This window comes from Ananas comosus, linkage group 3 (genome assembly GCF_001540865.1).
Source record: "Ananas comosus cultivar F153 linkage group 3, ASM154086v1, whole genome shotgun sequence".
Taxonomy (NCBI): domain Eukaryota; kingdom Viridiplantae; phylum Streptophyta; class Magnoliopsida; order Poales; family Bromeliaceae; genus Ananas; species Ananas comosus.
In genome coordinates this window covers 11,412,221-11,424,734 of record NC_033623.1, presented here as the reverse complement: position 1 = coordinate 11,424,734, position 12,514 = coordinate 11,412,221, and the positions used below count along the sequence as shown (strand labels likewise).

The 12,514-nt window shown below is 32.2% G+C and overlaps 1 protein-coding gene and 1 non-coding gene across 2 annotated transcripts; one reads left to right on the top strand and one right to left on the bottom strand.

The window, feature by feature from the left end:
• On the top strand, positions 1,112–6,003 carry LOC109708165 (SH3 domain-containing protein 2-like). Its single transcript, XM_020229791.1, has 10 exons — positions 1,112–1,294; positions 2,562–2,684; positions 2,762–2,831; positions 2,953–3,095; positions 3,472–3,573; positions 3,990–4,190; positions 4,293–4,353; positions 4,443–4,597; positions 4,697–4,771; positions 5,641–6,003. Exons 1-10 carry the CDS (start codon positions 1,235–1,237, stop codon positions 5,755–5,757), a joined length of 1,107 nt encoding a protein of 368 aa, XP_020085380.1. The 5' UTR covers positions 1,112–1,234; the 3' UTR covers positions 5,758–6,003.
• On the bottom strand, positions 7,606–7,677 carry TRNAP-CGG. The gene has a single exon. It is a non-coding gene; the product is annotated as a tRNA-Pro (tRNA).

The following is a 12,514-nucleotide window of genomic DNA, read 5'->3' as shown; positions in this document are numbered from 1 at the left end:
TGTTAGTATAATATGTTCTTACGAATTAGATGTAAAATTCTATGAGTATACAATTGAAAAAAGGTTTAATTACTGATGTATTCCTTCAAAATAGTAAAATTACATATTTATCATACGAAATTTTGTTTATTAAATATGAAGTTATATAGTTTAAAAATATACTTTTTTTGGGTCAATTTACTGAATAAAATTGAGTTTTTTTTTTCTCACATAAAATGGTCATTATGTCCTTAGAATAATTTTTTCTTATTATTATTATTATTCTACATGAATTGTGGATTATAAATCGTGAATCTTTTTTTTTTAAAAAAAAAAAGCCTATTGTTTATAAGAAAATAACAATTATAACTATGAAAATTTATGATTAGCTAACAGTAATCAATCTTCAGGAATAAATTTGCACATTTCAAAACCTTAAAAAAAATTTGATAACTAAAAATTTACTACAACAAATTGCAACTTTAAAACTTTTCATGAATCCATTTTATAAGCTATACATATTTATACATATATTTTGAAGCGGAAATGCAAAAAAAACAAAGGCCTTACAAAAATAACTTAGACATTTATATAATATCACTTCAAGGTACGAGTAAAGCTGAAATATTTCTAAAATAAACGAAAGTATTTATTTTTATCGAATTTCTACCAAAGGTGCATTTAAATCGACAATCAATATTATTAAACATGATCTACGTTATTTAAACTTTATAAGACTCGAATTTTATAATTTTGTAACATTATTTGGATAGAATTAAGTGGTCTTAAATTTATCTAATATTAGTTATTAAAAATAATTAATTTTGAAACCATCTTAATAATAGATAAATGACGTCGAAAATCATGAGCTTCAGAGCTTAATAAGTTCGAATAGGCTAGATTAAATTTAACATTGAGAATAAAAGTTTATTTTTAAAAATATTTTAATTTTACTCCTCAAAATATTATTGTAAAGAGGAACCACAACATCTCAACATATATTAAGCTTTAGTCCCTAATAAATTCCCTTCCCTTTTTTGACCCAAAATAATTACAAGAAAATAAAAATAAGAGAACAAAAACAAAAGACATGACAACATCAGATCTCGCCCCTTACCCTTCTCTCTCTTCCTCGTCCTCTTCCTCTTCCTCTTCCTCTTCTCCCTCTCCCCTTTTCCCCTCTCTCCTCGCTCCCTAGGGCTCCTCCTCCTCCTCCTCCTCCTCCTCCTCCTCCTCCGCCGCCGCCGCTGGAGCCATGGAGGCCATTAGGAAGCAGGCGAGCAAGCTCAGAGAGCAGGTCGCGCGGCAACAGCAGGTGCTCCTTTCGCGTCCCATCTCCTCGATCTGTCGCTTTGATTCGATCTTTCCATGCGCTTGATTTGGTTTTGGATCGATCCTTCTCCCTCTTTCTCATCCCAACCCCGTTTCCTTGATGGGGATTCAATTATGTACACTAAAAAGAGGAGTTTTTTAAATCTATTTTTTTGGTTGAAGTTTTATATTTGGTATTGTAAATTGTAATAGATGATAACTTGGCGAAATTTTGTTCTAATATTTATGAGGGCATGAATGATAGAAGCTATAATAGGTTATATCACCGATTCGAGTGTACATGAATTTTGGATGCAATTGACTTGACGTAGGTGGCTAGATTCATTTCCTTTGATTTGCTGTTATTGTATGTTTCCTGATATAGCGAAATGATAATTAAGCACTTTGAATAATTGGGCCTGTGAATACAAATAAAAAATATAAAAAAAATCACTGAATATGACATGATTATTCGGTAGGTTAAGTATCTGTAATTTGCTGTATCTTGTTTCTGGATTTCGCTACAAAGAGATATATTGCAAATAAGAAACCATTACCTTTCGGCCGAACATTCGTTCTTTTTAACAACAAAGTGTTTATTTGCACGAGAAGTTTTGCATTGGCAAAATATAGTATAGTCGTGCCATATATAGTTGCAAAATTAGCATTTGCATAGTAGAGATATTGCTATGAGACACAGGAAGCTAGTCAAATATTCTTCGTATTGGAATTATTGCAGTTTCAAATATGTCAAAAATGTTCAACTGCGAATCTAGCACGGGTTAAGCTCTACCTAAACTTTTGCCGAAAAGGAATCAAAACCTTGCTTAGGTCAATTCATTAGATCATGATCTTGGTTTCGGAAGGTTAAGTACACTTAAATGTAGTTTGATGGTGTGCATGTTCTTTTTAACATGTATGTAGTATAATTTGGATAACCTCTTCATAACGTGTTCCACGAATCTGCTAAAATCACCTTTGGTGGATGTTTTTGGACCTTGTATCTTGAATAATCTTGTGAACCTTATCTATCAATGTCTTAGCGGTAACAAGCTGTCATCTCTTGACATCAGTAAGATTTTTTGCTTCTTCTTTTTGCCAAATACTAGCCCTGCCTTAGTCATCTCTATCATGGAAGCACTTGTTGGGCCAAAAGTTGATATATACTGGAGATAGGATTTTCTTCTTGCGGTAAACTTGTGTTATTCTATTTGGAAATATTTTTGAAATTATATGAAATCTAGGTGATTTTTTTATCACTAACGTTGCAGGCTGTTCTCAAGCAATTTGGAGGTGGTGGATATGGAAGTTCTGATAATGTGTTCTCTGATGAAGGAGAACTTCAACAACACCAAAAATTGGAAAAGCTTTACATATCCACTCGTGCGGCCAAGGTCAAGAATCCTTTTATTTCCGTTGACTGATTCTACTAGAGTTTGTTTTTCTAAAAGTTTCTTTCAATTTTTTTCAGCATTTTCAAAGGGACATAGTGCGGGGTGTTGAGGGCTATATTGTTACAGGGTCCAAACAAGTTGAAATAGGTATGCTTGTAGGTTTTTCCGAACTTTTCTGTTGCTTCGAAAGGGAAAATAGGGACAAATTAGTTGATATATTTGTCTTGATCCATAGCTTGTTGCTTATTCATCAAATCTGTATTAATAGGAAATAAATTGTCTGAAGATAGTCGGAAATATGGTGCTGAAAACACCTGCACCAGTGGTAATACATTGTCAAAGGCTGCTTTATGCTTCTCAAAAGCTAGCTGTCAAATGGAAAAGGAACGGGGAAATCTATTGAAAGCCTTGGTACGCAGGTATAGGTTTGTCTTGATTTTAATCCTTATGTTCAGTTTTTCATTGTTACAGCTAGTGTTTTCTTGTGGGGTGGGGGTGGGGGGAGGGTTTCTTTTGTTTTTTTTTTGGGGGGGAGAGAACTGTAAATAACAAGTATTCGGACAGTCATGCTTCTTTTATTCTATCGTGTTAGCTATTTTTTGAAAATGGATGGGTTGATAGTCGCTTACAAAATTTGTGATTGATCCCACATATGTTGATGTCTTGTATTTGAAAATCTAATGTAGATGGAATCATGATTACTTTATTGCATTTTATCAGCTTAGTCTAGCCTATATAGATGTTTACTGCTTCATATAACCCTTGGTATCACCTTGAATTTCACCAGGTTGCAGAGCCATTAAGAGCAATGGTGATGGGTGCTCCTTTGGAGGATGCTCGCCACCTAGCCCAGAGATACGACAAAGTCCGACAGGAAGCTGAAGCTCAGGTTATCTTACTTGAATCCCTTAAAGAAAGACTATATTGTATATTCTAGATAAATGCTTCCTGCATTGTTGCCTTTCCCACTGGTAGCTTTATATGAATGGGTCTGTAGGACATACTGTGGAAAAATTATTATCTCGATTCTCTAAACTGAAATTTTGATTTATAATTTTCTTTTATAAAATCTTTTGATATGTTGAGCTGGATAGCTTCCATCTGGAACTAGTGTATTTGATGGAACAACAGTGCTACAACAAAATCAGTCAGAAAACATGATATAGGATTTGTCCTGGACTTTTTATGCGTGATTTGTCATAACATGCAGAAGATTCCTGTTGCTACCAGTCAACCCTTTAAGGGCTTATCTATTGGAACTCTTAGTGAATCAGACTATCAAGTTAGGTTATTTGTCCCTCACAGGCTATTGAAGTCTCAAAACGTCAAATTAAAGTAAGAGAAACCCCAGGAAATGGTGACTTGATCTCAAAGCTAGAAGCTGCTGAATCCAAGCTGCATGAATTAAAGTCAAACATGGGGGTATTAGGTAAAGAAGCTGTTGCTGCGATGACTGCTGTGGAAGGCCAACAACAAAGATTGACATTGCAGCGGCTTATTGCAATGGTAACAAATCAATTTTATCTAATTTTGATAATATATAAATAATTTAAATTTAAACTAGAATTTGGAATGGGTCTTTACTAACTATTTCCATTTCTCTTTAAGGTTGAATCTGAGCGAGCTTATCATCAGAGAATCCTGCAAATCTTGATCAGCTTGAGGAGAGGTATCTGATATGGCTACCTCTTATTTGTTCATACAAGTTTTTTTTTTTTTTTTCCATTCCTTAATATGCGTATTATCTTTGCAATTAACAGATGGTATCAGAGCGTCAAAGAATTGAAGCAGCTCCAAGTCCAGTGATTGAAAACTCTATGCCACCACCTCCTTCATATGAAGAAGCTAATGGCATGTTTGCAACTCCAAGTGTTGATGAATTGGCTGAATCAACCGAGTACTTCTTAGGAGAGGTAGTTAATTATTAGCTTTCAATTCCCGAGCTTACAAAAAAAAACATATTGGATAACTGGTAATTGTTCCTTTATATCCTTTTATTTCTTATGTCACAGGCTATCCAATCGTATCAGGCCGAGAGTAATGTGGAGCTTACCTTGTCAGTAGGTGACATTATTGTTGTTCGGAAGGTAAGTTTTCTTTACTTGCGATTCTACTTGAGTCACCACTTGGATGACATAAATCTAGTTATCAGTATTAGTGTCACTGGTTCTTGTATTCGCAATCATAATCACTTTTCAAGTCAATGTGGGATTATTAAGGCGTCACAGACTCCCCCCACTTAAACTCTACCGTCCTCGTCAAATCTTTTTTCCTAGCCCAAGATTATTAGGCAATGTGATACCCACCTCACACCTTTAGCTAACAAATCAGTTCTAATACCAAATATAGTAATCCGATCCATTAGCACTGAAAACTAGTTTAGCCCAAAATACGTGCCTAAAATACTTAAAATTCAGTCATTAGTAGTAGACCTCAAGGTCCCTATATTTGCAGTTATAATCCCTGTTCTATCTTATGCGGGACTATTAGGGCGTCACATTAATGGAGTTATGATATCAGACAACTTTTTGTGTAATCTATGCCATTGAAAATTTTCAGGCAAGCTTTGATAAAGCTTACTTTTGTCAGTTGTTATCTATAATTTGTGAAGCTGGTTAAGTTAGTTAGGGCTTGTTGTTTCTGTAATTGTCTATTGGATTATTTCTAAACGCGTGAAGGGAGTTGTTAAAGCATTGATATATGTCAATTTAAAGCTTTTGATCACAATAGCTACAAGAGCAATTTTTAATATTGTTCTTGCTGTAGATGGCGCTTTAAACTGACAACTCTATATTTTTAGGCAAGCTTTTGATCACAATTCGAGAAATTGACCAAAAATCTTTTGAACAAAAGTGAAGAAAAAAAAGAAACACAAATCTTTTGAGCCAAAAATTGATGTCTTTAAGCTATCAGAAAGTTCGTAAATAACTTGGGTTCTATTGTACGTTGATTACAGGTGTCAAGTAATGGGTGGGCGGAAGGCGAGTGCAAAGGGAAAGCCGGATGGTTCCCTCACGGATACATTGAGAGGCGGGACCGCGTACTCGCAAGTAAAGTCGCTCATATTTTCTAGAAGGTTCTGCGCTATGAGGAACATGAATCACTATATTGCATCCTGTAATTGAGTTTGTTGTGTTTAAAAGGCTCCTCATGTAGAAGAACATGCAGAAGATGTTTACTTCGATCCATTCTTTCGTTTTTAACAAATGGCCCATTTTGCTTGCTCTGTGGCATATTCTCGTGCAATGTTCAGCATGGGGGAATCGAACAAATTTAGTTTTATTGATTCCTTTAAAACTGGGTGTTTCTTTTTTCTTTTCTTTTTTTTTTTGCCCTTTATGCCTTAATTTACTTTGACGTGAATGAGATGGCACCATGATGAAGAAGAGCGAAAATACTGTAAAGCACATATTTTTAGCTGATTTTAGCTGGGTTGATATGCTATTTCGCTAAAGTTATTCTAAACTTATTTTAGGTATTGTTTGGTTCGGGAATAAGCAAAAAGTGGCTATTGTAGAGATAGGTATAAATTGAGGTATAAGCGGGGATTAGATCAATTTTGCGTTTGGATGAAAATTGGCTTATTCTTGGGATTAATAAAAATAGCGTTTGGCTAGATACGATAGAATAAGAAAGATAGTGGGTTTTTATAAATAAAAAATAATTATGTTATCCTTTTATTATATTTAAATTAAAATTTTTAAATTTCAAACTTTAAATTTAAGATCAAATTTAAATTTAATAATAATTAATATCAAATTTAAATTTCAAAATTAAAATATCAAAATTAAAATTATAATTTATAATTTATAATTTAAAATTATAAATTAATTTTGAGATTATAATTAATAAATTATAATTTTAATTTAAAATTTTAATTTTTAATTTTTAAATAAAATACGGGTGGGGAAATTAATCAAAAATAATTAATTATAATAAATATAGATTTTTTAAAAAATTCTACTTAAACTTAAATTAATATACAAGGAATTATATAATACTTAAATATAGATTATTATAAATTTTATTATAATATTTAAATATAAATAATATGTATTAATATAGTATAATTAATAATTTTATAATAAAAATAATGTATTATAATATTAATATATTATATTTATATACTTTAGTTTTAATTCAATTTATAATTTTAATTAAGTTTGAAATTAAGCATTGGAATAGTACTATTCCACAAAAATGGTGGAATAACAAATTCCTTGCTATCCTGGGATAACCGGGAATAACAAGGTTTGACTGGGATAAAATATCCCGACCAATTTTTATCCCGTTTGGCGGAATAGCGGGGATAACTTTCGTTATCTCCGCTTATCCCCCCAACCAAACTAGGCCTTAGAGTATCAAAGCTGTAGCCTCCGAGCGCTGCGAATTGGTTTAATCTGATAAAAAACGGTGTTTTAATTACTCTATATTTCATCAAATATGGATTGGGATTTGAAAGAAAGGAAATTAATCTAAAAATTTAAACTATCAAAGGATAACTTATTGTATTCTTCATTTCTTCGGTGAATTGAGACTATTTAGCTTATATATAATAAGAACATAATGATGTGGATCTTGCATTGTGTGGGAGCATAATTAGGCTTTTCCTTCCACGTATTGGAAATGGAAAGTACTCTGCAGGTCACTTACACTTGTCCCTGCATTATAGCCAACGAAAAAGCGCTTATAGACCTGTGTAGCCGTGAGCTTTAGCTTTGTGGAGAAGCTCTCTCCAATCATAAACTGCACGTGAAAAAGATTGCTTTGGCTCTACGGGAACAAAAAAAAACCTTATCGCTTTTTAACAACTTTTGAATCATCGTTTATGTGTTGGACTCAAAACTCTGCATGTGTTGGGACTCAAAACCAGAGTTTATCAAAATAAAAATTTATATAAAATAAAAAAATGAATTTAAAGGGGGTGTTGCGAGAATCGAACTCGCGACCTCTCGCACCCGAAGCGAGAATCATACCACTAGACCAAACACCCTTGGCCATTTAAATTAAGTTCTAATTACTCCTCATAGTTTTTACGAATCCTTTTTAATTATTCGTGCTCCAATCGAGTCGACACTTGCTTTGACGAGTCTTCTTTTCCTCACTAGATATTTCACGAAATTTGTCTCATTGTAATTAACTAGAATAGTTGTTTGTTTGATTTTTTAAGAATTGCCCACATTTTACTGTTTGGTTTTGTTTCAAAAGGTCATGTAACAACAGTATGTGCTATATATACATCACAGTAGTGCACCAATCCTGCCATAGTTGATGGTGTGTGGCCTTAAAATTTTTTTTTTTTTCTGGTCCAAAAAATCCTTCAGTTTGGGAAAGTCATTTCTAACTTGATGGAGAAATTACTAGCATCTATTTTGAGTAAATATCTCATCCTGTTTTATAGACATTTCTTTGAATTTAAGCCTAATTATTATAAGGTTAAATAGTGATGTTATCAACTCTAGTTGCCTTATCATCATCATCATCATCTCTTTTTTGTTTTTTACTTCTTCTTTTTTTTTTTTCAATTTTGAGCATGATAAATAGTATACTTTAACAAATCTCTGGAGATTTGCTCAATTATGGCAAAATGTTATGCAGGAAAGCAAGAAGCTCTAGTTCATAACTTTTCTCCTCTATTTTATGGATGGTTGTATTGTGTATTTGGCCATCATGAGAACAAACTGTATTTCATATAGACTAGAGCCTAAAATATCTTTTCAGATTATAGTATTTTTTAAAAAAAGTGAGAAATGACCAAATATATATATCTCCATTTTTTTGTCCCCTCAAGAGAATGAATTATATATTTGTTTTCCTTTAGGAAGCTAACTATGTAAGTTTTCAAAAAGTTAAGTACAGAACTAAAATTCAAGAGATTAAATGTAACACGTAATATATTAAACACGATAAAATGTATTTTAGCTAGCCTTTTTTTAATTTTTAAACTAAGAAGTCGATGTGAAAGTGTATGGAAGTGGATGAAAAATTATTAGGAGTTCTCCCATCCATGATCTGAAGATTTTTTCATATATTTATCTAATACCTTCTCTTTTTCTTTCTCTCTCTTTTATGATGGCACAAACATGCATACATTGGTTTATGCAGATCTTGCTTGAGGGCATAAAATATTTTGCTCAGTATCTCTCTTTAATTTATTTAAAAAATTCATAGTACTTGGCAGAAAATGACCATAATCAAATGCCCGAAAAATATACCATATCTGGTCTTTAAATTAGTTTTTCAAAATAAAGTAATTAAATTATCTCTTAGTAAAATTATATTATTCTACCTGTTCCGTCCAAATGATGAGTAGAAAGATATTCGAAGGAGGTAAAATTAAACAACTAGCTTGTAATCACATAAAATAAATGTTTATAATATCCAAGCTATCGCTGAATAATTCTTTTGACATTAATTGTATAAAATAGACTTTGAATCCGTTCTTGTTTTTTCGGTAAACATAATGCTAATTAACCATTCTAGATAGTGATGGCTGGTTCATAACATTTATCCGATTTTTCATTTTGGTCTCCAATTCCTTTTCTTTCTTTCTTTCTTTTTTCTGCTTTTTTGTTTTAGTTTAGTAATCTTTAGGATTAATTGCACTATACCTCCTTAATTACCTTTACCCTTTTTTTTTGAGAGAGAGAGAAAAATAGATAGTATGCTACCCGCTTCGTTTATTTCATTAAGAAATAAACTTAACTGAAAATGTGAATTAACTGGATTTCGAACTTGGGGCCTCAGGTACCAACTACCAAGCCTTTTGCCACTTGCGCTAAAGACGATCGGTCCCTTTACCCATTTTTTGAACTGCGATTCCTAACCTCTCCTCCCATATGTGTGTCCATTGCTTGTCCAATCTCACCACTCTCAAAATTCTATGCCTATATATCGACTTCTTTGGAGCATCCAAAAGTCTTGACATCGAGTTGGACATGCAATCAAACTCTTCAAATACTTAAGTTTTCATAGTATAATCGTAGTCTGTATAAGGAGACAAAACTTAATTTACTAGAGTGGATACAGTTGATTCTATCAAAATTTACCAATTGGAATCTAATAACAAGGGAAAAAATAATAATAAAAATTGATGAGAATAGATTTTCGCTACCTCTATGGCACATCGTATTAGTGTACTGGCAAAGGAGTGGACCGATTTTTATAGACGTGGGTGAGGCCGTTTATTTGTTTGACTTTGTGCTCTTTTTAGCTCTTTTCAGACATTTTTAGAGTTTCTCTGTCTTTAATTTTGTCACTCTTTGAGGTCCTAGCTGCCTCACCTTTTGTAGCCAAATTTATTTGCCTAATGAATGAAGCAAAGTAAGTAGCGTGCTACCTTTCTCTAAAAAAAAAAAGAAAAAATAAAAAATAATAATTATGTATACACGTAAAGATTGGAGAAAGGTAGTGGAAGTAAACCCAAACAAAGTTAAAAAAATTCCTTGATGCATGTGTAAAGCCTTTCCAATTTGAAATACTGACTGCCTTCAACACAACAGCTGTAGAGGTTGACATCAGGGAAACCGACTGCAGAAAGCTACGCCCCGATTACGCATGACATTCCAGCCGGCAGGAGTGTCCCGTTCTCATCATTTTTCTCCCTCTTTCTGTTACACTTGCACCGATGCCATTTCTCACATACAATTTTCCACAAAACAAAAAAAAAAACATGAAAAAAAAGGTCTTTGAAACCGTAGAGTCAAAACAATATATAAGAATCTCTGAATCTTTTGTATACATAATTACTTATCCGCTGAATTATACTTTTGATATTCAAATTTTAATTTATTATAATTTATTATTTATTTATTTTTAGATTATTGTAATTGAATCATAGTATAATTTAATTGATTGAACGATTACGTGTTGCTGTTGCGGCAGTTATGTAGCAGTATAGTGATTGATGAGATGACAATAGCTAAAATGTCATATTACTATTGCTTCAGCAATACACCACCATTCAACCAATTAAATTATACTGTGATATTTAATTGTAAAAATCTAAAAATTTAAAACGAAAAATTATAATAAATTAAAATTTAAGAACCAATATATCACCTTCGAAAATATTTGTATTCCAATTTCTAAATTTTTAACCACATATAAAAAATATAATTTGTGGAGTCCTTATCCTTTTCACGGGACAAAGATATGAGCGCACACGTGGTCCACGCTGATGGGGCGGTTAACAGCAGCAAGAAATTATTGCCTACACTTGGTGTAACTGTACAACTCACGCACCACGAGCTCAATATCGGGTACTAAATATTTTAATATTAAAATCTAATTCGATAAATATGATCTGTTTGTGTCATCTAACAATTTTCAAATTCTATTATTCACATATCAAATTATCCTAAAATAAACAATATAAAAGAAAATATTATTGTATTTGCAATGCATACATGTTTAAATTTTATTATTTATGGTAAAGATTTAGAATACGGTGTATTAAATGTATGTATGTATGTATGTATGTTATATGGCGCGAGCAATAATTTTTTCAAATAATAGGATGGTCCGTGATTGTAGCAATAATCAGTAGCTATGCATAATCTTAGGACCACAAATCCTAGATTTTGAAAATAAAAAAAAAGGGAAAATTATAAGAGGTCCGTTTACTTGTGGGACCCACGGAGACGTAACAATTGCCATTGTGGACACGCACCATGGGCCACCCTTTGACCCGGTTGGAAAACGATCGATGGGCGCGTACACGCGCACTTTTTTTTTTTTTATCTTTTTATTTTGAAATTTTCAAAATGTATATTCATATACACTTTTTTTGAAACCTTGCTTATTTATTTTTTTTACCGCTATTCAAAATTTTTAAATTTATTATAAAATTATCAAAATATTCTTTTAAATTCAAAACTTATTAGTAAATTTGAAAAAATTTTAAATATTTGAAATTTTTTTTAAAAATCAATAAGAATATTTGGTCAACCAGAAATATATTAAATATTTTTAATCTTTTAAAAAATATATTAAATATTATCTTTTTTTCTTATTAAGGACGCGGTTTGTTCACAGCTCCTCGTCCATTAGTTTGTACACTCGTTAAATAATTTATCAGCACATGAAGTGAGTATGCGTGTAATCTGAGAATATTTTTGTCCTTAAATTTTAATTTATTATTATAATTTTCTATTTAAACTTTTAAAATTATTATAATTAAATTTTATAAGTCAATTTAGTTGATAAAATATTAATAATATATTACAAATATAGGTATAATATAGCAATTAATGTCGTAATTGATAATGTGTCAATAATTAAAATATTATATTATTTTTAGAGATATGTTAAAATTTAGTTAGTTAAATTAAATTGCAGGATTTGATTGTAATAATTTTAAAATTTTGAATTAAAAATAAAATTTAAGAACTAAAATATCATTTATTTTTGCCTAAATTATAAAAAATTCTCCCGTCAAAATCTGATTTTTCACTTTCCCCCCTGTCATTTAAAAACCTATACTTTGCTCCCTTATAAAATGAAAAATGTGCACTTTCATCCCTTACCGTTAGGGTTCCATTAGAATTTTTTTTTTTATGTTAAAAATACCCTTCCGTCCTCTTCCCTATTGCTTCGCCTCCTTCCGGGTTGCCGCCTCGCCGCCTCGCCCTCCTCCACTGCCTCGCCATCGTCCACATCCCCTTTGCCCTCCTCCGCCGCCTCGCCTTAGCCCTCGTTGCCCTCGCCTATCTCTCCATCAACGCTCACCTCGATTTCCTTCCTACTGTCACCGAAATCGAGGGACGGCGAGGGTGCAGGAGGAGAAGGGGAGTAGGCGGAAAAGAAAATGGAGAGAAATCACGGCCGAT